At 41.7% G+C, this 25,732-nt stretch overlaps 16 protein-coding genes and 1 non-coding gene across 17 annotated transcripts; 9 read left to right on the top strand and 8 right to left on the bottom strand.

Annotated features, from left to right (window-relative positions):
• Nucleotides 1–187: 187 nt before the first annotated feature.
• Nucleotides 188–1,819, top strand: PICMEDRAFT_20267 (hypothetical protein; the record flags this gene model as incomplete). Its single annotated transcript, XM_019162156.1, has 1 exon — nucleotides 188–1,819. A coding segment is annotated over one exon (1,632 nt), but the record flags the coding sequence as incomplete, so codon positions are not given.
• A 128-nt stretch (nucleotides 1,820–1,947) lies between these two features.
• On the bottom strand, nucleotides 1,948–2,706 carry PICMEDRAFT_74589 (hypothetical protein; the record flags this gene model as incomplete). Its single annotated transcript, XM_019164810.1, has 1 exon — nucleotides 1,948–2,706. The coding sequence occupies one exon, from the start codon at nucleotides 2,704–2,706 to the stop codon at nucleotides 1,948–1,950; it is 759 nt and encodes a 252-aa protein (XP_019015451.1).
• A 285-nt stretch (nucleotides 2,707–2,991) lies between these two features.
• On the top strand, nucleotides 2,992–3,672 carry PICMEDRAFT_74588 (hypothetical protein; the record flags this gene model as incomplete). The annotated part of the gene is made up of 1 exon (XM_019164809.1): nucleotides 2,992–3,672. One exon carries the CDS (start codon nucleotides 2,992–2,994, stop codon nucleotides 3,670–3,672), a length of 681 nt encoding a protein of 226 aa, XP_019015450.1.
• Nucleotides 3,673–3,841: 169 nt separating this feature from the next.
• On the top strand, nucleotides 3,842–4,255 carry PICMEDRAFT_19205 (hypothetical protein; the record flags this gene model as incomplete). The annotated part of the gene is made up of 1 exon (XM_019162109.1): nucleotides 3,842–4,255. A coding segment is annotated over one exon (414 nt), but the record flags the coding sequence as incomplete, so codon positions are not given.
• Nucleotides 4,256–5,002: 747 nt separating this feature from the next.
• Nucleotides 5,003–7,982, top strand: PICMEDRAFT_18256 (hypothetical protein). Its single transcript, XM_019161925.1, has one exon. It carries the CDS (start codon nucleotides 5,500–5,502, stop codon nucleotides 7,900–7,902), a length of 2,403 nt encoding a protein of 800 aa, XP_019015448.1. The 5' UTR covers nucleotides 5,003–5,499; the 3' UTR covers nucleotides 7,903–7,982.
• Nucleotides 7,747–9,660, bottom strand: PICMEDRAFT_18254 (hypothetical protein). Its single transcript, XM_019161924.1, has one exon. It carries the CDS (start codon nucleotides 9,609–9,611, stop codon nucleotides 7,965–7,967), a length of 1,647 nt encoding a protein of 548 aa, XP_019015447.1. The 5' UTR covers nucleotides 9,612–9,660; the 3' UTR covers nucleotides 7,747–7,964.
• A 169-nt stretch (nucleotides 9,661–9,829) lies between these two features.
• On the top strand, nucleotides 9,830–11,103 carry PICMEDRAFT_18253 (hypothetical protein). The gene has a single exon (XM_019161923.1). The coding sequence runs from the start codon at nucleotides 9,859–9,861 to the stop codon at nucleotides 10,981–10,983; it is 1,125 nt and encodes a 374-aa protein (XP_019015446.1). The 5' UTR covers nucleotides 9,830–9,858; the 3' UTR covers nucleotides 10,984–11,103.
• Nucleotides 11,104–11,138: 35 nt separating this feature from the next.
• PICMEDRAFT_13539 (hypothetical protein) lies at nucleotides 11,139–12,302 on the bottom strand (the record flags this gene model as incomplete). The annotated part of the gene is made up of 1 exon (XM_019160075.1): nucleotides 11,139–12,302. One exon carries the CDS (start codon nucleotides 12,300–12,302, stop codon nucleotides 11,139–11,141), a length of 1,164 nt encoding a protein of 387 aa, XP_019015445.1.
• Nucleotides 12,303–12,787: 485 nt separating this feature from the next.
• PICMEDRAFT_t147 lies at nucleotides 12,788–12,859 on the top strand. The gene has a single exon. It is a non-coding gene; the product is annotated as a tRNA-Gly (tRNA).
• A 248-nt stretch (nucleotides 12,860–13,107) lies between these two features.
• PICMEDRAFT_74582 (hypothetical protein) lies at nucleotides 13,108–13,890 on the bottom strand (the record flags this gene model as incomplete). Its single annotated transcript, XM_019164808.1, has 1 exon — nucleotides 13,108–13,890. One exon carries the CDS (start codon nucleotides 13,888–13,890, stop codon nucleotides 13,108–13,110), a length of 783 nt encoding a protein of 260 aa, XP_019015444.1.
• Nucleotides 13,891–15,094: 1,204 nt separating this feature from the next.
• Nucleotides 15,095–15,781, top strand: PICMEDRAFT_37183 (hypothetical protein; the record flags this gene model as incomplete). The annotated part of the gene is made up of 1 exon (XM_019163065.1): nucleotides 15,095–15,781. One exon carries the CDS (start codon nucleotides 15,095–15,097, stop codon nucleotides 15,779–15,781), a length of 687 nt encoding a protein of 228 aa, XP_019015443.1.
• Nucleotides 15,782–15,901: 120 nt separating this feature from the next.
• Nucleotides 15,902–16,369, bottom strand: PICMEDRAFT_21451 (hypothetical protein; the record flags this gene model as incomplete). Its single annotated transcript, XM_019162204.1, has 1 exon — nucleotides 15,902–16,369. A coding segment is annotated over one exon (468 nt), but the record flags the coding sequence as incomplete, so codon positions are not given.
• Nucleotides 16,370–17,528: 1,159 nt separating this feature from the next.
• Nucleotides 17,529–17,735, top strand: PICMEDRAFT_18949 (hypothetical protein; the record flags this gene model as incomplete). The annotated part of the gene is made up of 1 exon (XM_019162095.1): nucleotides 17,529–17,735. A coding segment is annotated over one exon (207 nt), but the record flags the coding sequence as incomplete, so codon positions are not given.
• Nucleotides 17,736–18,185: 450 nt separating this feature from the next.
• Nucleotides 18,186–19,355, bottom strand: PICMEDRAFT_18247 (hypothetical protein). Its single transcript, XM_019161922.1, has one exon. It carries the CDS (start codon nucleotides 19,239–19,241, stop codon nucleotides 18,384–18,386), a length of 858 nt encoding a protein of 285 aa, XP_019015440.1. The 5' UTR covers nucleotides 19,242–19,355; the 3' UTR covers nucleotides 18,186–18,383.
• A 241-nt stretch (nucleotides 19,356–19,596) lies between these two features.
• Nucleotides 19,597–20,805, top strand: PICMEDRAFT_74577 (hypothetical protein; the record flags this gene model as incomplete). The annotated part of the gene is made up of 1 exon (XM_019164807.1): nucleotides 19,597–20,805. The coding sequence occupies one exon, from the start codon at nucleotides 19,597–19,599 to the stop codon at nucleotides 20,803–20,805; it is 1,209 nt and encodes a 402-aa protein (XP_019015439.1).
• A 686-nt stretch (nucleotides 20,806–21,491) lies between these two features.
• Nucleotides 21,492–23,429, bottom strand: PICMEDRAFT_21585 (hypothetical protein; the record flags this gene model as incomplete). Its single annotated transcript, XM_019162211.1, has 1 exon — nucleotides 21,492–23,429. A coding segment is annotated over one exon (1,938 nt), but the record flags the coding sequence as incomplete, so codon positions are not given.
• A 113-nt stretch (nucleotides 23,430–23,542) lies between these two features.
• On the bottom strand, nucleotides 23,543–25,474 carry PICMEDRAFT_18244 (hypothetical protein). Its single transcript, XM_019161921.1, has one exon. It carries the CDS (start codon nucleotides 25,434–25,436, stop codon nucleotides 23,805–23,807), a length of 1,632 nt encoding a protein of 543 aa, XP_019015437.1. The 5' UTR covers nucleotides 25,437–25,474; the 3' UTR covers nucleotides 23,543–23,804.
• Nucleotides 25,475–25,732: the final 258 nt, after the last annotated feature.

The raw sequence follows: 25,732 nt of genomic DNA, 5'->3' as shown, positions 1-25,732 counted from the left end.
AGTGCAGGTAGTTTGCTCTATTAAAATTACCACACGTCATCTTTGAAGTAAAACACCGCTGCACCGTTGAATCATGGCTTCTTCGACTTTACATAAAAGGGCTAGTTTAAACCAACTCAATGGAAATACCAACTTTAAAACCAAAGAGTTGTTGAAGAAACAACAGACAGGTGGCTTCAATCCTAAGGGCACGGTTATGTCACTTAATCCATCTGCTCCCTTGATTTGTGCTTCTAATGTTTCGATTTATGAAGCTGCACAGCGCATGATTGCGGCGAAGGAGAATCACGTCCTCGTGGTAGACGAGAATGAGGAACTACTGGGAATATTGACTACTAAGGATATAGCATTCAGAGTTGTTGGGTCAAATTTGAACATCAAATCTACAACAGTGAAAAAAATCATGACTTCTAATCCAATGTGTGCCAAAGTAGCAACAAAGGCATCCGACGCTTTGAGTTTAATGGTTATCAAACATTTCAGACATCTACCGGTCGTCAACGAGGATAATCAGATTGTCGGTGTGTTAGACATTACCAAATGCTACAATGAGGCAATGAAACGGTTGGAGAAGTTGTACCAGGATTCCAAGAAATTGTATGATGCCATGGAAACAGTAAATAAGGAATTGGGCAACAGCGGCTATGGGAGACGACAACATACCTACATCATAACATACTTTGAAAATTTGAAAAGAATATTGAGTGGGCCTACGCTAAGCCAATTGCTAAATGATGAGAGCACTCTCCCTGTTTATTGTTCTGTGGATTCAAGTGCTTATGATGCTGCCATGTTGATGAAGTTGAAAAAAACAACTGCTATTCTGGTCAGAGATCTAAAGGAAGAAACTGTTGGTATTTTTACATCAAAAGATGTTGTATCAAGGGTGATAGCTAAAGGAATGGATCCGACTGATTGTACAGTAGAATCGGTGATGACTGTTCACCCCGCAACTGCTCCAACTACGATGTCAATCAATGAGGCCTTGAAACAAATGTTTGAAGGTAAATACTTGAACTTGCCAGTGCTTGACGAAAAAACCAAGGACATTGTAGGAGTTGTTGATGTCATCAGGCTAACTAACTTTACATTGAACCAAATTCAAACAATGGAGTCTTTCAACGAAGACGAAGAAGATGCAGATGACGAGGAGCTATTCGACTCTATTGGAGAAAATGATTTCAGCAAATTTCTACAAACATTACCAAATGAAAACGAAGAATATGGATATGACTCATCTGCAAGTGACATCTCAGTCGACGAGCTCGCCCAATTTGACTTATCTACAATGTCTAATGATACCAATACAGTATGCAGTAGGAATATCGAAGGGCCTAAGCGAATGTCGTCGATAATGTCTTTGGGGCCTATCAACTATAATGACGTTTGCTTTTTCAAATTCAAGGTTTCCAGAGGAAGAATACATCGGGTTAGTTACAGACCAAGTGATGGTATTGACAAGTTCAAGGAGCTACTTAAGGAAGAGTTCATGAAGGAAGAGCTGGACATGTTTGACCAAGGCATCTTTGAAATCTCTTATTTAGACGAAGATGGTGATATAATTGTCATAAACACCGATAAAGATTTGAAAGACTGTGTGTTGTTGATGAAAAGCTTGCAGAAGGATAAGATTGAAATAATGTTGTATGACAAACATGAAGTTTTAGTAGGGAAAAAAGGCAAGATGAGCACGCTGAACTTAAGATCGAGTTACAACAAGAAGAGGGGGACCGAAAATACAGGGAAGGACTATATGTTACCCGCTGCAATTTTCACGTTGGCTGCCACCATCGTGGTTGTGTTTACTCTGTCAAGACAACGGTAAGGCGAAATCGGAAATGGAAAAAATAATGATGATAACGATAATGATCATTTTCTTCATCATATTATATATATCAAAGTATATTTACAGGTCTTTATATAAAGGAAATACTATCTAAATGGGAATTACTGAGAAGCAGGTTGGGAAGATGACTTTTCGTTGAACTCTTTCACAGAAAGCTTTTCGAGCTTGTTGGCCTTTCTCATCAACTTCTTGTAAGTTTTCTCTTTCTGGCTCTCAAACGTCCATTCTGAAATTGAGACGTTGGTTCCTTCAAATGCAGCAGGGTCAAGGTCGACGGCATCTGGCTGGAATTCTGTTTTCTTCGAGTGCTTCAACACAGGATCGAGCTGAGCAACCAAATATGACTCGATAGCTGCAAACGAGTTGAGGACAGCAAACTTGGAGTCAGGAATCGGAAGGATGAAAAGCTTTTGGATAGTTTTGAAGACGTTGAATCTGACGTACAAGTCGTCTATTGGCTGTTCCTTGGACAGCTTGTGTTCTTCAAAAATGGCTTCAAGTTTGGAACCAATTTCGGACCTGTAGTTATCTGCGGTCAGCGTGCTGGTAAAGGCATTCGATCTAGGTATCCAGCGGTGGATTTGGAAGCCCTTGAGGTTTTCCTTTATGAGTGCTTTGTCAGTGTATCTTGGGTTTTTTCTGCCCAAAATCTCTATTTTCTCTTCTATGGGAATTTCATCCTGCTTCTCCTCGACCTCCTTTATGACTTCCTTGGTGTCTCTTGGTTGAAGCGTGTTGTCTTGGTTCTTCTTTTTGAAAAATTTGAAATAGTCCAAGACGGAGTAGCTGCTTCTCGACACAGAGAAGTGGCGATGCTGCTGTTTCACGCAGAATTGCGTCGTTCTGCTGGCAGAGTACATTGGAGACGTTTTGGGGTGTGGGGGCTTGCAGAGCTGGCACTGTTTCTTTCTTCTGGAGGCCGATATTCCTCTATCTACTCGATTCTGATGAAGATGTCCCGGTTTACTGTGGGAGAAAAGTCAAAGAGTGAGAAAAGCGAGGGCCCTTGCATGCAGCGGCGGCCGGGTAAGTTCTGGAGAGGCTGCGATTGCAGACAGGTATACACGGGTAGGCAGAGGATAAGGGTGAAGCAGATCTGGGCCTAAGAGGGGCAGAACATTGCAGCCAACCATATACTCAGAAGTATGGAGAACCAGGACAGCAGCGTGATCCGTGTCTTTGTTGTGAGGCACGGGCAAACGGCATGGAACATCGAGAAGATCCTGCAGGGTCACCAGGACATTGCGCTGAACGAGACGGGCCACTCGCAGGCCAGACTGCTCGGGTCTCGGTTCAAGGACATCGACTTCGACATGTGGATCAGCTCCGACTTGAAGAGATGCATCCAGACGACTCAGGGGATCGAGGCCGCTGTGGGCGCCGACAAGGTGCCGGGGCAGTTTGTCAAGAGCCCGGCGTTCCGAGAAAGATTCATGGGTGACGTAGAGGGCATGAAGATCGGCGAAGCCAAGGCCAAGTACGGGGACGGGTTCCGCAACCGTGGCGAGAAGAAGGAGGACATGATTGCCCGGATCTACAAGCGCTGGCTCGAATGTCTAGCGATGTGTGCGCAGGAGGGGTACCGGAACGTGCTGCTTTGCACGCACGGAGGGGTGATCCGCAACTTCGTGAACTATCTCTACCACGAGCAGGGGTACCAGCTCGGGCCGGGCATGACGGCCGCCGACCTCCGGGTGCCGTACAACACGAGTGTCACTGTGCTGGACATCAAGAGAGCTGACATCTGTGCAGGGACCATCGAGCGTTTTGGGTGCACCGAGCATCTGGGCGAGCAGAAAGAGGTGGGCGACAAGGACTTGAGGTGAGCCGAGATCGCTGTAGAGAAAGAGATGTTTAGCTGTGCAGACGTCTTCGGACGCACGTATATAGACTCGTAGGTAGTCGGAGTAGTTCTAAAACAGAGCCAGGGAGCAGCCATAGTACGACACACACAACATGGAGGAGCCGAAGAACCTGCCGCAGCAGGCTAGCCACTTGAAAGAGTTTGACCAGCCGAACTTCAAGAATGCCACCTACCGGTTGGACAGACCGTCGATGTACCTCATCAACAGGGCCCGGAAGGACGAGCTGACGGGCTACGACAAGTTGAAGAACTCTATGACGTCGTCGACGGTGTACATCGGACACTTGGTGTTGAGCACGACCGAGGAGCAGATCTACGAGCTGTTCTGCAGGTGTGGGAAGATCAAGAAGGTGATCATGGGGCTCAACGCCCACGACCAGTCGCCGACGGGTTTCTGCTTCGTGATCTTCAAGGCGCCCAGCGGCGCCCTCAACGCCGTGAAGTACTTGAACAAGACGAAGATCAATGGGCGGACCATCGACATCGACCTCGACCCGGGCTTCGAGGACGGGAGACAGTACGGCCGTGGGGAGAACGGTGCGCAGAAGCACCAGAGCATGTACGGTTACAACGGCGGGAAGCGGAGAGGATTCAGGAGGTATGGTGACAGCCGGGGCGGCAGAGGTGGACGGGGCCGCTTTGGCGGAAGACGGGGCGGGTACCAGCGTGGCGGCAGAGACCGGGAGAGAGACCGGGGTAGGGACAGAGAGGGCGACAGAGACCAGTACCAGGCCCGCCAGGGATACCAGGGGTACCAGGGCCAGTATGCCTCACAGTACCAGGGCCAGTACGACGCCCCCTACGCGGGACAGTACGCCGCCGTCGGCAATCCAGGTGGCTTCAACTTGGCCGCCAACGACGCCAGCCAGCAGTATGCCGGCCAGCAGTATGCTAGCCAACAATACGCCAGCCAATATCCACCAGAGCATTACGGAGGAGACCAGTACGGAGGAGCTCAGTACGGAAACCCAAACAACCAGTACGCCGACCAGTACCAGCCGGCCTACGACAACTCTGCTACAGATGCCCCTCCGCACCAGTACCAGCAGCACGACGGTAGCGGCAACCCGTACAACGGCTACTAGAACTGCCTGCACCCTACTCCTTACCTTTGTATCTTTTAGAAGACTGTAACGTAAAGCAACAATCATCAACAAGCATCACCACATAGAAGCCCGCAGCAATGCTCCACAGCGACGCGTCGGCGGGGAAACGAGCCAGCGGAGAGAAAGCGAGGACGAGCGAGAGTATGAAGAGAAAGGCGGTTCTTTCCTGGTAGAAGTCACGGCATGGCTCATCAACAACCTGCTGGAAATGATACTGTGGTCGTGCTCCTGTGCAAGAAGCAACCAAGCATCCTCGCAGAACAGTGTACTATATCTGTTATCCCTACCCTGTCTGTGCTCTTGCTTTGGTGGCTAACACAATCCTCGTCCTCTTTCCAGAGCACTCTTTGTTTTTTTAAGCTTTGCTAGCTTTGCTCTACCTCCTCTTTTACTCCTTTTTGTTTTGCCGGCTCTCTCCAGTCGCCACTAAATCCTAAGTAATTCCTCCTTTCTTCCCCATTTGAAACACGGAGAGGCTTGAACTCGTCCTGCCCAGCTCCAGTCAGCGTTACACATTGAACCTCCTGACTTCCATTTCAACAGAGATACCACTGCCGACCCAGCAACGACACCACAGGACAGAAAAGCCTTTCTCTTCTGTCTTCTCACGAATAAAGAACAACGACAACAACAACTTCAACAAGAAAAACTTTTCAGGTCAGAAACCAAACCCAGAACCGCCCATGTCATCTGTCCCTTCTTCCACCTTGACTCAAACTTCAGCTGCAGCTGCAAACGGTAGCAATGCAGCTGCAGTTAAGAGCAGCGATGAGGACCAGAACCTGAAATTCCAATTGAAACAGATTGAAGAAGCAGCTAAGTTGGCGTTCGAAAATAATGATTACTTTGTCCAGATTTTAGATACAATAGTCGCCATTAGTTTGGCGCAGCCCTTGAACAACACAAAACTACAGATAAAGTGCTTGAACTTCATCCACAAGTCCTTTGTCTCCAAGCAGATTAGCTCTTTTGACCTGAGAGTGCAGAATTGTCTGAAATTGGTGGACATGTTGTCCAAGTTTATAATCAATAGTGAAGTGGCTATAAATCTGGAAAAAATAAGCTATAATTTGATCCAGAAATCAATTGAAATTTTTGCTTCCGTCTATGGCTTGATGTTTTTACAGCTGACAAGGTTCCCTGATTCTCAAAGTTGGTCCAAAATCTCGAAACTGAAAGATTTTTTGATCTCTAAGTGGCCTTCTGCTTATCCCTTATTGCCTCTTAATAAGGAAACCGATCTCACCAGATCAACCGGCTGTAAAATCGCTTTGGCAAAGCTACTTGGTAAAGTTATCCAAACTCAGCTGCCATGTCCACCAAACTCTATCAACCCGAAAAACGACCTTTCAGCTGTCACAGATGATAATATGGATATCTCAATATCCCTCGTGAACAAAAATCACCCATTTCTTTACAGTTCGTCATTGAATACGCAGGGACAAATGTTAATTGACTACATATTAAATCTACTAAATAACGATGCTTTGCTACCTACCTCATTTTTTTCAACTCTAATAGCCATTTTGATGTCGTTGTTTAAAACGAGACCTAACTTCACTTCCAGTAAAATCTTAGGCTTCATACTAGCATATGAATCACAGTTTAAAAATCCTCCCAAGTTTGAAACAGATAAGTTGAAAGTGAGGTTGACTAGAAGATTCAACGATAGGATAGACAGAATACTTATGTCAATGTTACTCAACAGAGGGTTCATTGACAAGGACCCTCCTCTCAAGTCAAGATTCGCTAATAAGTTATCGTACATGGTTGAGAAATCCAACAAACAGAAGAAGAGAAGTATCTTATCGGATGAAAATGATATTGAGGACGAACACAGAAGTGAAGACGAAAACTCTCAAAAACTGAAAAGGCGGAAGCTCGACACTGAAAAAAGCATTGACTTTTTTGATGAATCTAGAATTGCTAAGGAAGAGACGTATAAAGGTATTTATACATTGATTAACCCAAAAGATGAGTTGGCCAATTTCGACATATCGGCAATTCCAAGTGAGTTTATAAATAACATTGTGATTTTAGGTTTATCCAAAACCGATACGAATAAACTCAATGCAGGATTGGAAATTATAAGCTCAAGATATCTAGATCTGTATAATAGGTTCCAACTAAGGGAGCAGCAACAACAATCTGCAAACAACTCTTCTGACAATAAGCTCAATGCGCAAGATAAACAGCAAAATAAAAATAATGAAGAAGATGATTTATACGATCCTTCTTCCGGAGTTGTCAAAAAAGAAGAAAATGGTAATGATCCTGATAAAAAGGACGAAGAGTTTGATTTCGAGCTAGAAAGTAAAAATTTTGAGTTGCCACTTCCAAAAATCTTGGATCCAGATGAAAAACAAGACCAAATAAAACTGATAGTCGATAATTTCATAAAAACCTCTTCAGCCAAATTTGGTAATGATAAAGACAGTGAAGCAAATAAAACAGATACTCAAGAATTGAAAAAAGTAGCAATTTCCAGATGGAAGAGAAATTCATGGATTAAATTACTTTCAAGACTGGCAACGAGAGGAACGAAGCTTAATCCTGAGATCTCGAATTATATCAGAGACTCACTCTTCAATTATTTTAAGGAGGATATCAAAGGTCGTATAGATGGTGTCATAGAATGGTTGAACGAAGAATACTATGATGAGTTTATTGTGTCAAAAGACGAAAGTAAAGATATGTCAAGTTCCAATTATATGAAATACACTGGATTAGTGTTAGACTACTTAATTCCATTCCTCGAACCAAGCGATAGGAATATTTTTATCAGACTATTGAGTGAATTACCGTATCTCGATTTGAGTTTGATTTCGAAACTAAGGTCGGTCTGTACCGACCCTGTCAGATCTAAAATAGGCTTCCAGCCCTTACTTTACTTGATCATGTTCCGACCACCAGTTTTTGATGACTGCATCAATTTTTTGAGTGATTTGTACAATTATGCTGTTGAGAGAAACAATGGGCAATTACAGAATGAATGCCTCGGTTATTTGAAAAAATACAAACCAACTATCATACCTTCTTTGGAGAAGCCACCTCAGGACAATGCTGTTACAGCTGATACCAGTTAGTCAGCTACATGAGCAGCACGTATTTACATTAATGTATAAAATTTTTAATTCTATGTAACAAATTACAAAAGTCCTTGTTTTTGTAGTTGTTCGTAAACTTTTCTATTCATTGGGTTACCTTGTTCGTCTTCTACCTGCTCTGTATTATCTATGAATTTTAGTTGTTCTCTATGTTTTCTCTGCAAAGTCTCTAACAACTGTTGAACTTCTTTCTTCGAGCTCAAATCCTTGAAATAAGAAAAGTTGTCACGAACTCCGAGTTCCTTCAGCCCTTCCAAATGTGTCGATTCTTTGAAATGCTTGTTGAATGCTGTTCGTCCCTTGTACAACGTATTATTGCAAATTTCACATTTGAATTCGTGGCCAAGGCCTTTGAGTTTCCATAACCAAAATGGAATAGGTCGACCATCGGGTCCTATTGGTAGATTGAGTGGGTTATATAACTTCTCGTCGTCTTCATCATCGTCATCTTCATTTCCATACCCATAATCCCTCTCAGTTGAATCATTGACGCCATTCCGATTGGCCAGCTTGAAGCTAGTTCCAAAATATTGAGGCAAAGATGCCATTTCACCAGAATCCAACGGCTTCACCTCACGTTTCTCAAGCTCACGCTCACGTACCGTTAAGAGATCAGTACGCTCGAGCTCATGTAGAGTTGTTTCAAATTGGCCCTTCAAATACGTCTCTAGCAAATACACAATTTCCGATTCGAGCTTCAATATTCCAGTAAGACGTTGTGATGCCTTAGCATGTTTTTTGCCCAACAAATGAGAATTGTAGACAGTGTCTTTTGCAAACTGTTTGTTACAAGCAAGACAGAAAAAATCGTTGTGGAAAAACAAATGTACTTCTGAATTAGGAGCTTCTTTCAATGGACTCAATGGATTCACCCGGTCAATAAAATTTTTTAAATATTTGATAACGAATTCCAAATATAAGTTATACTCAGAGCTTTCAATCTTTATGGCGCCATCTCTTGTGGTAAATTTCTTCAAAAACGTCTTATACTTTGGAATATCCGTCGTCGGGAAAGGCGTATATCTGGGTAACGATAACCACTCTCTATATAGTGATTTCATGTCAACTTGTGTACCATACATTTCTTCAGGAGTAAATATGAGTGATAACTTAATATCTGAGCCAAAAGAGGATAGAATTCTGTATTTCTCTGCGGACTCTGCTTTTCTCTTGGTTTTTTTACTTTTAGAAAGATTGTGGATTAGATTTGTCGGATCTTCAAGTTCTTCAATCTTTCGTTTTAGCTCGGGATAGTTTGCGTTGCAGGAGAACATATCATAAATCTCATAGTCTTTACAGGATGATGATCCTGTACTATGCGGCTTAACCGATGGCGAGGTTTCAGAGATGTCTTCACACATCTTAAAAAGTTCTGCAAAATCTCCCTTTTCGTACTCGGGACGTTTGAGAATGTTTTTGTCATGGAAGCTTGATTCTTCATCAAGCAATAAATTGACTAAACTTCTCTTTTCTGCTTCGTATTTTTGGACAAAGCTTTTAATCTCATGTTTCTGTAGTACTACGGAAGCATCCATTATTTTTTTGTTTGGAATGAGTATTCGGTGATCTAATTTAGCATCTTTGGGAGTATAAATTTTGGGATTGACTTTTATTCTTTTTGTGATGGCATAATCCAGTAATTCTAAATCTTCTAGAAGTTGTCTTTTTTCCTCTAATGAAGTAAACATGGCTTGAACAGGTCCTAGGTATTATTCGTGAGCCCTATAGCATATCAACTTAACTAGAACGGATGATTAGAAACTATCGAGCTTTAGCTTTAGCTTCAATAAATTTGTAAAAACATGTTTTTACTTCAGGTTTTTCACTTTCGCTATACTTTAAGGTGCAACCAAGCTCAAACCCATAGCCACTTTCTATATTCATTTCGTTTCTCTATTTTCGGTCAAGCAAACAGGCAAAATAGAATATATTACAATGGTGACTGCAGTATTGTTTGTGAATCAGGCAACGCCGACTACGATTACACAATTTCATGACATGATAATGAATCAACTCCCGGAAACATTACCACCGTGGGAATTTGAACTTGGAATATTTTTGAATAACAAGTATTCAAAGCCATTGAACTTGGATTCAAAACAGATCCCAAACAGGTACTTGTACACTCTACAGCTTTCGTATTTGAACGACGAAGAAAGAGGTAATAGAATGATCAGCATCATCAATAATAACAAAAGTGTTGTTACGAGTGTTCCTAACTCAACTCATATCATCAATAGATTGGAATCATTTACAACCAAGGGCTTAAACTATTACAGAGAGAAAGATGAGAGTGTTAATGACAAAGCAGAGTCAATAGAAAAAGACTTTGTTGGTACCAAGCTGAAAGGGGAACATGAGGTAATAGATCCTGAAGGTGATATTACTATGAACGGCGAGAAAGAAACTGAAATTGTTGACTTACAAAACGGAAGCAAAACTGGAAGCAAAACCGGAAGCGATCTTGAAATAGAGGATGATTTAATCATGAATAGGTTTGAAGAAAATTCTTTGGATGAAATGAGAAGACGGAAAAAACTACTCAAACATATCCAGAACGGTTGCTGTAACAATCTCAGCGTTCAAACGAATGAAAATCTAGAGTTCATGCTTGTCTCCAAACTTCAGAGTCTTTGGACGTTAAAACAAACAGTAAGGGGACAAGGTGGTGTAGGCTACATTATAAATGTCGAACTTGAAGAAGGAAATAGTGTGGGAGCATCCCAAGATGGCAAGAAAGCCAGAGCACAGGAGAAGTTTAGATTAAGAACAAGCAATTGCTTGTTACATGGCACCTTTAAAGGGTTTTTGATTGAAATTGAGCATTTAGATCAAGATATGGAAAGAATAGAGATTGACAACGAACTGAAAAATATTAGTGAAACCGAGAGGAAGAATAGACTGATTTTAAGATTTAGCAGGAGTATAAGTATGATAAAATCATTAATTGAAACCTATAAGTTTCCCAACGGTAACTTATGCTTCAATGTTTTAAGTGAATCTAAACTCGACTATCTAAGTGATTTATGCCAGCAATACTGTGACGCCTTGCAATTCTAAATCAGAGACTGAGAAGAAAGCTAAAGCACTACTCTATATAATGTATCATAAGTTCGTATAAAATGTATAAAATAAGTTTTAAATACAGAGTATTTTTAGGAATTAAAGCATGAAAGAAGCAGTAATATGCATGAAAGGAGGAAAAAATGCGAAAGTCAGAACAACAGTAAAGTTCTTTCTCTTTCTATTCTGATCCTCACTGCCATTTTGCTTTGTTCGAAACATACGTGCTTTTCCTCGGGTGTAAAAAGTTTCACGAAATTAACACTGCTCGTGCTACTAGAAGCTTGGGAGTCAGCGGTATCTGAGTAATAAGGGTAGTCAGAATTGTTCTGGTTCACTGTATCGTCAAGATCCATTATCGATATTTGATGATTCGTAGAGTTTGGAAGTAATCCAGTTGAAGAGTTATTAGCGTTCATGTTGGTGTTTTTGATTGGTGAGGTTGTAGACTCAGGTAGCAGTATCATCCTCGATCTTTCGGATTTCAAGCTCTTATATGATTGTATTGATTTGTCGTTTGAGTATTTGTACAGCTGATTTTTCATATCTCTTTCCTTTGATTTAAGAGCTGCCTTATATATTCTCTGTACTTGTATATAAAATGCCAACTTCTGGACATAAGATTTTATTATATTTGCCCTGTCATCCTTAGTGAATTCCCCTGAAAATTCAGGAGAATTTGCGTTGTTTGACTCTAGAGCTTTCTTCTGCCTGTTTATGATCCTCAATAGTATTTGAACTTTTATTTTATTGTTGATTCTGTGCTCACTATAAATGCCGGATTTATTCACTATGACTTCAACATATTTTTCGGTTGGATCATCTGGTTTCAAGATCAAGAAGTTGAAATTCGGAGTATTGAGACTGGGTATTTCGCTGAATTCGCTTGGAGCTTCACTTAAAATAAGTAGCGATCTAAACTTATTTTTGCTATAGTCGATCAGTATTCTGTAGGGATCATTCAGAAGCTGCGTTTTGAAATGGTCGACGTTATAGATCCGGTCTAGTTTATCATTCATTAGAATTGATCTGCTATTCATTGAGCTCCTTTGATTTGCCGACTTGTTGGCTCCGTTGAAGTTGCTATGATGGTTACTACCTAGATAGTCAAAGTCATATTCATCAGTTAGGTCGCTGATCTTCAAAAATGGCTTTAAGTTTGATATCTGGAACCTATGGAAAACATAGACTAAGGATTTGATCTGTAAACTGATGGAGTCTTCCATTTCACCTTGAAAGTAATAAGGAATATTGACTGATTTTATTTTCGGCCTGTGGTTCAAACTGTTTCTCGTACCATCCTCCGAAGCATTCATTGTTTCGCTTTTGCGAAACTCGCTGTCATTCTCATCCGTACTCACGTAATTATTGGAGATGGGGAACAAAATTAGGGTGAAGGGGGAGAGCATATACCATATGAAATCAAACATGATTGAAGTGTTGTATTCCTTCTATATACAACGAAATGAAACTCCACTGTTCTGTTTGTGCTGTAACTATCCAATTGCAAGGTACGCCCAGTTGTGCTTGGAATAAAGTGGCACGCTTTTCCTTTGCGATTGTTTATGTTTTGATCCACAAACGAACAAACAACAAAAACAAACAGAGTAGGAAAATTATAGAGAACAACTTATAGTGTATGTATGAGAAACAAAATTTAATGTTGATTACGTTAGCCACACGGAAAGAAATTTAGAATTCGTCGATAGTCGCTAAAAAATAAAATATGGTGGTGTACAGGTGAGTAAAATTATGACTTTGCATGACAGACTGCAGTGCTAAATTTTTACGTTTGTAAATTGGGAGGTTAGTGTAGTGGTTAGCATACCACCCTTCCAAGGTGGTGACACGGGTTCGAATCCCGTATCTCTCAATGAGATTCTCAATTTACATTTTTTTGTTCTCTAACCAGTATGTTGATGATACATTACCTCTCCCCATCTGATGACGTGTATTACCAGAGTGACTGACTAGTCTTGATGACTTAATTTTTAGTAATAGTGAAATATTCGATTCTAGTATAAATAGCACTATAGAATTAAAATAATAAATTTCTTTGCCAAAAAAATAAGCTAAAATGAATGAATTAAATGAAAGCGGATAGAATAAAATGCCTGAAAACTACTGTTGGCCTAACAACTGCTTCAAGGCTTGAACTTGTGCCTTTAAATCATTGTTTTCCTTCAACAGATCGTTGCATTTGTCTTCTAGTTGAGACATTCTCTCCATCTTTCTAGCTCTTGATCTTCTTGCAGCTTCGGTGTTTCTAGCCCTCTTCATGGAGGCGACATCCCCACCCTTAGGGACGACTGGAGGCAGAGGGTTGTTTCTTTGCTTCCTCGTGTAAGGTGTGCAACCCAAGCTGTCCTTCTTTAAAGATTCAGCCTCGGAGTCTTCCAAGCAAGCAGTAGAAAAAGATCTCTTGCAAGAAGTAGAAGACATCGGGGATGCAGACGCAGATGCAGAAGAGGATCTCGAAGACATGAGAGCAGAAGTTGATTTCGATCTGACTTCAGAATCATCCTGCTCCTCTTGCTTGATAACAACATCATTGTTGATTTCTGAATCAACCATTTCAAACATCTCTTTGAGATCACCGTCGGCAATATCGATGCTGTCAATATCATCGAGCAAAGGATCCTCCGAGTTTTTGAAAACAGACTCGAAAACTTTGGTGTCAACAACAAATGGAGTCATCTTATCTTCAGGAGCAGAATCAGTGGTGTTCTGGAACCCGTCAATCAAGTTTTCGTTCATGATGTTGAAGTCCAAGCTGTCCAGCAACAAATCGTTGCTTTCTTGCTTGGGAACTTCATTCAACATGAAGTCACCAGAGTTGGCGACGTTGTCGGAACCAGCATCCAACGATGTGAAAGTAGAAAACATATTTTCTCCGAGCAACATTTTTGACAATTTTAATACTTTAGATGGTTTTTCGATAACAGTAAAAATAGTTGTAATTGTAATAATATAGAAATAATCTTTATGATAGTGGTGGTAGCAATAAAAATAACGTAATAAATTTATTTGATATTAGGCTTTTGATAATGTGTATTTGATTTTTTGCGATTTTTATTTCAATGGGAAATGAAAGTGTAACGGGACGCCATGATGGACGGGGTAATTTTTTTGATTTAAAATTTCACGGAAACATTTTGGATATAGACTTCGATTAAAGATTAATCTTGTAATTTTTTCTAATTATGATAATTGATAGAAAAAAAAGATATTTAAAACTAAGATGGTTTAAACTTGACTTTTTTCTTTTTTAATTTATTGTAATGATAAATTTAAAGAAAAACTGAATAGATGTTTAGTAACAAACAAAAGTAATTTAAGCAGACATTTTGGACAATTCTAATAATTCACGAATAACCAAAATATAACAGAATAAAATAAGGGATTTGTTTGTAGAAGCAGCTGCTGTAGTAGTAAGTTTAATGTAATAAGTCTATCTGGCAAAATGAGAAACTCCAAAAGGAAACGCCAAGGTGAAAGGAGCAACACAACAACGTAGCAACAGCAGGCAACAACTACTTTTCAACGGGGCGAGGGAACACTACCCCTTTTATGGCCCCCATGAGTCACCTGGCGAGGCTCTAGCCCTTTTCACATTCGTAAGCGCGCTAGGTTGTTTGTTACCGCTTTGGGACTCACTGTGAGGTGTGGGGAGTGCCTGCTAAATTCCGGCCCGGCCGGCAGCCCGGTACCGGCATAAGAGGAACCGCATTCGGCTAAAGGCGCGAGCGGACGATCGGCTCGGCCGAGCTTTTTTTATTTTTTTTATTTTTTTTATTTTTTTTTTATTTTTTTTATATTATTTTTATTTTATTTTTATTTTATTTTTTTATTTTTTTATTTTTTATTTTTTTTATTTTTCTGATTTTTTTTTGATATTTTCGCATTTTTTTACATTTTTTATTTTTTTTACATTTTCCAGCATGAATATTGTGGAAAAAAAATAATCTTTTGATGCATCTAGAAAACTAACTTAACAGTTCCTTTTATGTGCTTTGAGCTTGATTGAAGATTAGAAAATAGTATAGCTAGATATCCAGGAAGAAAGATGGCTGCCGCAGGTGTGAAAACGGACCAACCAAAGAAGAAGATGAGTGTGCAGGTCTCAAAAAAGAGACAAAGAGAGAACAAAGACGATAAAGCGGCCACGAAGTCAAAGGCGGAGCCTGTCTCTGCCCCAGTAGAGGAGACAAAAGAGTCCGAGAGTGAGTCAGGGTCTGAGCAAGATTCCGGGTCTGGCTCCGAGTCCGAAGAAGCAGAAGATGAGAAAGAGGTCGAGGCTGAAGAAGACGACGATGACATACCTACTGTTCAAAAGAAGCAGAAGACGTCGGCCAAGAAGGAGGCGGAGTCGTTCTCGAACGCCATGAATGCCCTTCTTGACACGCGTTTGAAGGCATACGACCGTAGGGACCCTATCTTGGCCCGTTCAAAGAAGGAGTTGAAAAAGTTCGAGGACGTGAAGCTTGAGCAGAAGGCGAAACGTCTGCTTCTTGCCGAAAAGAAGAAGAAATTGACTGCCAACCGAAACAAGGACCTCTTGCCAAAGAACGACGCCACTGCCAGACAGGTGCTCCAACACGAGAAGCAGTTGAAGAAAACTGCCCAAAGAGGTGTGATCAAGTTGTTCAATGCCATTCTCATGACGCAGACCAGCACCGAGTCCGACATGAGCCACGAGACCGGCCTTGTGGGCCAGTCAAAGAAGAAGGAGCTCGTCAACGAGATCAGTAAGGAGAAGTTCCTCGACCTGGTGCAGCAGGTAGGAAAAAAATAAGACATTCATCTGTTTGTACAGGATAGTTGAGTATGCTAAGCATTATATACACGTAGTAGTAATATAGACAAGTTATCTAATCGGACAAGGCCGGCGCTGTTGGCCCGATCACAGGTTGTTGATGGCATTGCTAACCGCACCCTTACTGGCTCTCCACTCCTTGTTGATCTTGCCCCAAGGAATCTTTTGGAACAGCTTCCGCTTGTCGGTGATGTTCTCTGTCTTCATCAACTCAGTGAGCTTGGCGACAATCTCATCCTCGGAAGCCACAGGTAAGGCCGTTAGATACTTGTTAATGATCTTCGCCTCGTCGAGCTCCTTCTGTGCTAGCTCCTTGAAACGTTCTGGCTGGTCAGGCTTGAGGTACTCGCTGGCAGTCTCCTTTCTCTGCTTCACGAGCTTGTTCAAGTGGTCGTAGATCTTGAATTCGTCCACGACGGAGCCGTGGTTTTCGATTTCGAGGTTCTTCATCTCGCTGAGTATGCCTCTCACAGTCGTCTTCTCCAACGCAGGTGCTTTGGTACGGATGCATGTTTTCAAGTCAGCACGTAGAGAGCCCAAGAAGCCATCGTAGACAGGACCAGCGGAGGATGATGCTGCTCCTGTCGAGTTGAGTCTGGCTCCGGCTCCGGCAGTGACAAAGAGTTTTCTGGCAAAGGTTCTGAACATTACTTGATTTTAGTTTGCTTGCTAGTATCGTCTACAAACTTTTCGTACCTTAAAGGATGATGTATTTGCATCCGTCGGACCAACGTGCCTTAGCGTTTCTCCACCCCGGCTTGTCACTGTCCTCGAGACGACGGGTCGCCGGGTGCTGCTGGCCTGGCCTGTGGTCGACTACCATGGACCCGACAGTGCGAGCGCGTTAAATAATTTTCACGCTTTTGGGCGACCTGAAGAAACCGGAGGGTCTCCTAACAGCCCCTATCAAGAGATCAAGGATCGGAGGCCGGGCACGGAAGCAGAAGGCAGAGCAGGGAGGACGGAAAGCAGACACATGCAGTCGACGCCACTGATACCGTTGCCAGTGCTTTCAAGCGGAAAAAAAGACGGAATCACAAGCTCAGAGATAGAGAGAAGATACCGCAGGCAAGAGCGGGGTGGGGGTCACGGCCACGAACGTATTAGGCAGATAGACGACGGGTTTGAAAACGCACCGGATAGAGAGATAGCGAAACATGGAGAAGACTACAACTATGTTTATGATCCGTCTAGCGATGCCATACGGCGTCAAACGCAGCAGCAGCAAAATCAGCATTACCAACACCCCGATTTCCGAGAAGGACAGGGGTTTTTGTACACACCAAAAATCGGTTGCAGGAAAGAGATGCCGTACGAATTAGCCAATGGGGACAGCTGGGTGACTCGAGTGTTTTTGGCAATGGGAATTGTTTACACAAAGAGGATTGAGTCGGAGGCAAGTCTGGCGTTATCGAAAAAGTCTCCACGAAGAAAAACGAAATTGAAAATGAGGCCCAAGTCTAAGTCAGAGCTGAAAGCAAAACCGAAATCAACCAAAATGAAACAACGACCCTCTAGTGATGAGTCCAAGCAGATGAGTACGGTGAAGCCAAAGACAAAAGGGAAGCCGAAGAGTAAAACAAAGTCCTGTCGCAAAGCCAAGAAACAGCGGGAATTGATGGATCCGGACTCTGCGCAGTACAAGCTAATGCATAGTGATCGTAGCAAGCTAAGAAGAATATCGAGAGCCGAATTGTCTAAACACATACTACCTTCGCTAGCACATATTAACAAGGTACGGTTGAATGAGAAGCCCGACGGAATTTGGATGATGATCCATGGCTACGTGTTCGACATTGTGAACTTGCTCGAGCACCATCCCGGAGGGGCAGAGTGTCTCCTTGACTGTGCTGGTGTGGACGCCACACGTGTTTTTGATGACGTGGGACACTCTGACATTGCATGGGAGATGCTTGAGAACTGTTGCGTTGGTATCATGGAGGATCTAGAGGATTCGGAAAGTGGTGAAGATGCGGAAGAGGAGGAAGCGGATAGCGACGAGCATAATGAAGAGCATAACAATAACAACGACAGCGAAGACAGCGATACTATGAACACTACTGTCAACGACTCTGGCAACGATGAAAGAGAAGAGAAAAGAAAGAAAGAGAAGAAGAGAGGTAAGCAGGGAAGGGGGCCAGGTGCTGGAGATGTAGAAACAAACAATGGTACTGTTGGGACCCTACTGGTCTGGAATTACAAGGTCTTGGAGTATTTTGCCATCATTGTCTGCGCATTATTTGGTCTCTTCTGCTTCATCGTGCTACAGCACAAGAAATGGGAAACTTGGGAAGGAAGTGAAGCTTACAGTTAGCCGCTAAAAAGCATAGAATACGTTCACGAATTTGTTCGAATTTGTAATAAATGAATAATTTAATTGATTGACTAATTGCGAAATAAATAAATACTGTCGAATATACACATGCATGCTTATGTATACGTCGATGTTCCTGCAGGCTGGTAAGAATATGGATAGTGATGAGGGGAGGGGGGGGGGGGTAAAAAAATGTGGAAAGGAATAAGCAATCTAACTATGAATGGAGCTCTGTGAAACGGAACGGAAAGGAAGTGCTATGCTTGTCTAACCTGAGGTTGGCAAACCAACATAAACTTTGAAGGAATCGTAAATCAACCATTGGCAACCGGTCAAGGTACCGATCATGAGGATTCTCACTGGCAACCCGTTCCACAATCCAACGAAACCGATCTGCTTGTAGATTCTTGAGACAGCCTGGCCAATGGACTCGCCCGGTCTCGTGTCGTTGTTGATCTTAGAAACCAAAACGTCAGCTGGGTGCGAGGCAGTGGCACAGAAGATACCCGCAATGTAACCACCAAGGAAAGAGACACCAGTCTGCTGCACCTTGGAGTATTCTTCCTTAGGCTTGGACAAGCGTGCGTAGATCATTTCAACAATCTTCTCGTAAGTGGTGAACTTCACCATGGTGTAAGGAATTTGTCTAAACCACAAAGGAACCAAACCGGAGTAGAGGTTCTTAGTCAAGTTCGTGATCGCCTTAGGAGGCAAGGTGGTCTGGTACTTCACCTTCATCGACTCGAATGGACACAAAAACAGGTCGGCAATAAACTCAGCAGACGCAGAAGCAGCCAAGTAGACAAAGACGTTGGAGCCGCCAATCAAGTCGGAGTACTGCTTCTTGAAGTACTCGTAACCACCGTACTTAAACGCACCCTGCAAACCGTATCCGACGAAAGTAGGAGCAAACCCGGTGTAGATCTTGTGCAACCCTTCGGTCTTGATGATCTGCTTGATACCAGCATAGTTCGAGGTGTACAAGTTTTTGTCAACTTGCAATCTGCACTTGACTAAATCTAATGGAAGGACAAAGGAGTGGGTTGGGGCACACGCAAGAAACCCGCCAATGGCACAGGTCCGGAAGTATGCTGGGGTGTAGAGGGGAATGTGTTCGTCTGGCATTGTGTAAACTGGGTATTCTTGCTACTCCTAAGCCAATTCAATTTCTCTCAGAAGGCCGCCCCATTTCTTCTTTCTCCACCTTCCTCTTCTTACCATCCATCATCTTCCTTTCCTGCTCCCTCCTGGCAGCCTCCTGGCCTCTTTCCCGCTCCTCCTCCGAATCCGGGCCGGCCCCAAAAGGAAGAGATAAAAACAACTCCGAGAAGATCCGGCGGTGCACGGGCGGGGAAGAAGAATCTCTGGCGTGATGTCATCATGAATCTGACCGGAAGGTGGTGAAGATGGCGATGAACTGGAAGACGGGAGGCGTAAGCGTAATGACTAGGGAAAACAAAAAGCAGGAGACCCGGACGGCATGGCTGGACAGAGCAAGTCGTTTGCAATTACCCTAGTCTCCGAAGGACGACCTGTGCTACGACAGAACGAGAATGGTCCGTGCTTCGTGATTGCGCTCGTGAACGCAGTGCTTCTAGGCGTTTCGGATCTCGACACGGGGTTCAGAAATGTCTTGGTTGACATGGCCATGGCGACGCCTCCAAAACAGGTTTCTTTGGATACTGTCTACGCGTTCCTCGTCGAACGGGTTCTGCATCGGGCAGAGCCCGACGCCGACGCCTACGCCGCCAGCACCGACCATGCCTCCTCGGGTCAGATTATGGATACACTCCCAATCCTCGACTCGGGACTACTCATCAACCCCGCATTCAACAACATCCAGGTTTTGGATTTTGGAGATTACTCACCCTCCATTGTACGCATGCTCGATCTGTTTGGATTGAAGTTGTACCACGGCTTTATCATGCCCTCGGAGTTGCTTGCCCAGCTTGAGGGAAGAGACATAAAACCCACCTTCGACCAATGCCAGGACTACCTCGTTTCCCAGCTGGAAAAGGAGGAGAAAGAGAACGGCTCCGATGACTCTGCAGACACTCTAGCGAAACAGATAGACGAATTCCTTTCCAACAATAGCACCGAGTTTACTCCGGCCGGATTTCAAGTCCTTCTCGACTCTTTGAACGACAACCAAATTTTTCTTTTCTTCCGTAACGACCACTTCAACACGTGCATCAAACATGAAGGCTCTATATACTCACTGGTCACAGATATAGGGTACATCAATCAGCCAGACGTTGTTTGGCTACCGCTCTCCATTTACGACGAGGGTGATTTCCTCAACTTCGATTTCGAAATCTCGAGAATCAAGTCAACCCCTCAGTCTGTTTCAGATGTGCCTACCGATTCCGCGCTACAGCAACAGGAAGACTATGACTTGCTGCTCGCAAAGCAGCTGCAGCTCCAAGAAGACAACGAAATATCTAAGAAACTTCAAAAAACCTTTGACAAGGAAGAAGAGCTTAAAAAACAGGCCCCCCTCGCCAAAAATAACGCTATTACTCCATCGAAAAAGGCACTTAACTCTAATACAAAGTCAACATCAAAGAAGCCAACACAACCTTCAAGAAAGGTGGAGAGCAAGGGGAAGCCTATAGGTAAACTCAAATCAAAGTCTAACCCAAAAGCGCAGTCAAAACCGTCGAATCCACAGTCCTGTGTAATTTTATAGCTCGCGCTATTCTTTCTGTCTACTGAAGCTAGTTACCTCAACCACTACAAAGAAATACAAGCTTTGAAAACCTCTTACAAAAGACTATCATTCCATCCATTGTTTGCAGTTGTAGAGCCGACAGCGAAATCTCCCCACCCGTCATCATCATCACCCTTCAACTCATTTTTGCCTCTTTTACTAGTCGGCTGCATGACGCCAAACGCATCTGTAACAGTACTAGTTTTCATAGTGCTTAGACTATCAGCATTTTTACCACCTGTATTGCTGTTCCAGTTGATAGCGGAGCTAGACTTGCTGGCTCCCCTAGAGGTATTTGTAGGTTGCATAGATGCAAAAGTGTCAGCCCTAGACCAGTCAATCCGATTGGTTGAGTTACCATTGTTGCTTACCGGAACAATATTGTTGACAGCAGCATTTGTTTGACCGAATACTAGATTAGTCGCAGAACTATGTTTGGGTTTATTTGAGTTCAAAGCCTTATTTGCTGTCATCACAGCAAAACCATCGGTTCGAGAAGCATATGGCTTTCGTTCATTAGCATTGAAAAACTCGTCGTTAGAATTATTGCTAGCAGTAACCTTAGACTTGTTCACTACTGGAAGTGGTGTTGGCGCAAAGGTCGCCATTGCGGAAGGCATTGGTGACGCAACTCTGCTGGTAGTGGCAGATTCAGGTATACCATTATCCGTTACCTTGCTATCCAAGTCTTTTTTCAAAAAGTTCTCAACTTTGCTCCATGTACCATAAGCAACATTCAAATCTTGCCTATTTGTAATCAATTTTGCAATTTTCCATACATGAAACCCAATTTCCATGATGATATCATATATCTCTGTTTCATTACCTTGAGAGTTAAACGATTTGTTTGTAGATTTGGAAAGTTTATCGAAAATGCAATTGTACAATTTGAGGATGTTGTTGGTGAATTTTGTATTTGCATAATTTGCGGATGAAGTGTTATAAATTAATGGTAATATTTTATCAACAACGAGAAAGTCGTCAAGGGAATTATTTTTGACTTCAACAATCATAGTGATGAAAGAGGCTAATGTCAGATTTTTGATTTTCAATGAGGTTGTAGTCGAGTAGATGGTGCAAATACGGGGTAAAATGTCTGAGGTAATTACAGAATAAGGCTGAAATGGTAAAAGCGTTTTCAAGTTTACCAGAGTAAGCTCTTGGACAGCCAAAGAATTTTTCTCGTTGATACATTTATCAAATAAATCTAAGGAGAATTTTTGGAAACTATCATTGCTTGAGTTATTATCAATTGATGCATTTAAACACTTCTGTATGATAGGTAAATTTTTTAAAAGCAGAATCTTGAAGCCATCAAATTGTAGTCTCTTTAACAGAATTAAAATAAACGGAAATACCTTATCTGTAAATGTTAATTGCGATAAGTTTTGAGAAAGAATGACTAAGTTGTCACAACTTTCAATAATCAATTCTTCCATTTCAGGCGTTGGTTGCACATTCTTTTTAACTTGGTCCATATCGACCGCATTGATTAAGATTGGAATGAACTTATTAATTAATAATGGTTTGGGAAATTTCTCAATCTCAAGTTTTAATTTTTTCAAAAATGTTATTTTTTCTGTTACAGGTAATGTTTCAAACTCATCTATGATATTCAAAATCCTGATCAATTCGTTATTGAAAATATTCGACTCGATAAGATCGTTTACTGTTATGATTTTTTTAAGTTGAATCACATCGGTATTGGATTCCTGTGAGTTTTGCAAAATGTCAATGAAAGTGATGTAATAGTTGTCTGGTATTTTGTTGAAAAATGCATGCTTATTTCCGGTACTATTCGTTTGAATACTGCCAAGAACTTGATTTAATTTTTTGATCTGTCTCTCATAATCCGTTAAACCAGATGACTGGTGACATTTGATCATATATTCACCATCATTAAACAAGAAGTATATCACACAGCAAAGAGAAAACAGATCATTTATATAGTCAACTTTATGTTTAAGTAAAAGATTAGGGCTTGAAAACCTGAAATCTATGCTGAGAAACGAAGGTAATCTGGAATCTATTGGATCAACAAATTTCTCTGCAATACCATTGGCTATGTTTTCTAGAAATGGCAAACCACAAATTTTCCAGTCGCAGTTTTCGGTTATCACGATGGATGAAGGGTTGATATTCAGATCTACGCTCTGTACAGAGTCGTGCAAAAATTTCAGCCCATTCGAGACTTGGAGAAGTCCCTTTGTAATCATGATCTCATCTAAATCACTTTTATCAGTGTTGTTCAAATCACTAACAACATATTCTGTGACAAATAAAATTCTATTCTTGTGATCTTCAAGAGGTTCAATAACTGTTAAAAAATTAGGATGTTTTAGCTTTGCTTGATTTCCAATGAACAAACGTATGTTCTCATATATATCGTTTAATACAAGTTTTTTGTTGTTCTTAGTTATTATTCCGTCATTTGTAAGACGTGTTTCCCAGTCCTTCTTTTGAAATTGCCACACTGAATAGGCCTTCTTAGTAGTTTTATGTTTGGCTGGATATATAGCCCAACAATTGTTGCTTACAAAAGTAGGATTGGCAGAGATATTGTAATTCCCTTCTATACCCGTTGTTTTAAAGACTTTGAACATAGTTGATTTTGGTGCCCGTGTAAACTTTTTGAACAAGGATACTGTCTAACTATTGTTAATAGCATACACCTGGCTTAATCCAATTGAAAATCACCTTTAGCGCAAAGATCAACATGCTCGTCCACTTGACGATTTTTCCATCACCCAGCGATAAGTTTCGTTCTAAGCCAAATATGTCGATTCCTTCAATTCTTATTAAGGACCAGCTGATGTTTTAACGAAAGCTCACAAAATGACAAAACTATGACGTAGTGATGGACATGAATCCGTTACAATAACTTGCATGTTATTTTCTATATTTTTAAAAGAAGTAGTATATATATACATGACACCTGTAGACAAAACCAAAATCTTTTTTTTTGTCCGAAACAATGTTTACGCGTGTTTTGCACTCTCTACAATGCATTCTTTCATAATTACCACTTGTTGTGCAATGTCCTGTAGTTTGTTTAACACAACGCCGTTTCCATCAACAAACCCGTATATTGAGTATTTAAGTCCGGTCTCCCGACAAAAATCAATAACGTATGCTTGTGCTTTACGGAAATTGTGTCTTGGTAACCTGGGGAATAAATGATGGATAGCTTGGTATTGGAGACCACCATGGAAAAAATCAAACCAGTCTGGACAAGAGACATCCATGGTTGTTCTTAATTGTCTTGAAACAAAACTTTCGCTGGCACCTAAATCTGAAGTGGACATTGCAAAGTGGCTTAAAGTGATTTGGACATGAACAATCATCGTAGTAATGTGGGACACCATGATATATTGAAATTTGTCCCATTTAGTTGGTAAGCTGCCAACCACAAGGTAAAAAAACCAATATGTAAAAAATGAAAGTCCTACCAATTCGAAGTAACGAAACCATGCTGCTTTACCGTGGCGGGGACCCTGTCCTTTGAGTAAGTATTCCCATGATAGTCTGTATAAGTTGAAACGACCAAAACATAGGATAGGGTAGTACATCAAATGTTGTATTGGAATAAGTTTCCGTGCAAAGACATCAAACCAAAGATATTTCTCATAATAAGTGGAAAAGACATTTCCAAATAATCTTGAGCTGACACAGAAAAATGGCAAGTGTTGGATATCTGGATCGTGCACAGGGTCATTCGTGATCAAGTGATGAACATTATGATTCCGTTTCCACCACCCAATAGATAATCCACCTATCCAATCGGCGATTATGATACCGATGATGTTGTCTATTTGATAGTTGTGGGTTATCGAAATGTGGGCTGAATCATGTGCAATGAACACCAACTGCTGCCAGAAAAACCCTAAAAAGACAGCACTCATGAAATAGTGTTTAGTTTTGAAAAAAATCATTGTATAAAGACCCAAAGAGAGATTAATGCAGAATTGGAGGAAATATTCGTAGTATGGACACTCATAGAGATTAGCATTTATGATCTGTTGGTGTAGCTCATTATACTTCCGAGATAAGCCTCTCTGTGTTTTATAGTCCAGTGGGGGAATATCGTTCAAATCTCTTTTAACAAGATCGTTATCGTAGTTATCGATTATAGTTCTTGGGTCTCTGATTGGGCCATCTCTCTTAGTGGGGTAGTATTCTTCCATGCCCTCCAAAAGAATCACCCCTTGGGGTATCTTCGGTTCAATTTTTGCATCGACCTCACCGCATAACTTCTTGCCCTTTGAGGTTTTATCTCCCTTTCCGAGGCTCTTATCTTCGTCGTTATGATCCAGCTTTCTGAAGTGCCCACCTTGAATAGGGGGTATCATGTTTTCCCATGGTTCCTCAATAACTCCAATTTTATACCTCGTAAACAGCTTACAAGTTTCATCGCAGTGATAAGCATTCATTTCGTCGGTGGCATCCCGCCCCACAAAATGATAGATAGCTTTGTTTCCACCAGGATGGTATTCAATCCAGTGGTCTAGCTTTAACACGTAATGATCGTAAATCACAATAGCGTGGCCTTTTGCAATGAGATTTTCCACATCTCTCGGCGTAAACACCTTTTCGTTTTGCTTAACAGCCATATTGTACCTGCTCAAAAAAAGGGTTTGCTCGGTTCTAGTGTTCCAGCTTTACGCTAAAGAAAGCTGAGATTTGTGTGTCCTGTTTAACCTTTAAAAGTGAAGAGACGTGTATGAAATCTCCTGATGCTGACGTAAGGGACTGCGGAACGAAAAAGCATGTTTTGTTTCCTGCTATGTTTTTTTTCAGCAGTTCACTTCTTTTTAAGTATTGTTACTTCCCCCATGAATTTGAGCTCTTTAGGAAAAATACTACACACCGAACATCAATATGGCCATTACTAAACGGTATCCGAAAG

The sequence above is a fragment of the Pichia membranifaciens genome, assembly GCF_001661235.1.
Source record: "Pichia membranifaciens NRRL Y-2026 unplaced genomic scaffold PICMEscaffold_7, whole genome shotgun sequence".
Taxonomy (NCBI): Eukaryota; Fungi; Ascomycota; class Pichiomycetes; order Pichiales; family Pichiaceae; genus Pichia; species Pichia membranifaciens.
This window is presented reverse-complemented; position numbering and strand designations above follow the sequence as displayed.

Bases quoted from the DNA above. Each gene is read 5' to 3' on its own strand.
- PICMEDRAFT_18256 (XM_019161925.1), top strand. From the start codon at position 5,500: ATGTCATCTGTCCCTTCTTCCACCTTGACTCAAACTTCAGCTGCAGCT.
- PICMEDRAFT_18254 (XM_019161924.1), bottom strand. From the start codon at position 9,611: ATGTTTACTTCATTAGAGGAAAAAAGACAACTTCTAGAAGATTTAGAA.
- PICMEDRAFT_18253 (XM_019161923.1), top strand. From the start codon at position 9,859: ATGGTGACTGCAGTATTGTTTGTGAATCAGGCAACGCCGACTACGATT.
- PICMEDRAFT_18247 (XM_019161922.1), bottom strand. From the start codon at position 19,241: ATGCCAGACGAACACATTCCCCTCTACACCCCAGCATACTTCCGGACC.
- PICMEDRAFT_18244 (XM_019161921.1), bottom strand. From the start codon at position 25,436: ATGGCTGTTAAGCAAAACGAAAAGGTGTTTACGCCGAGAGATGTGGAA.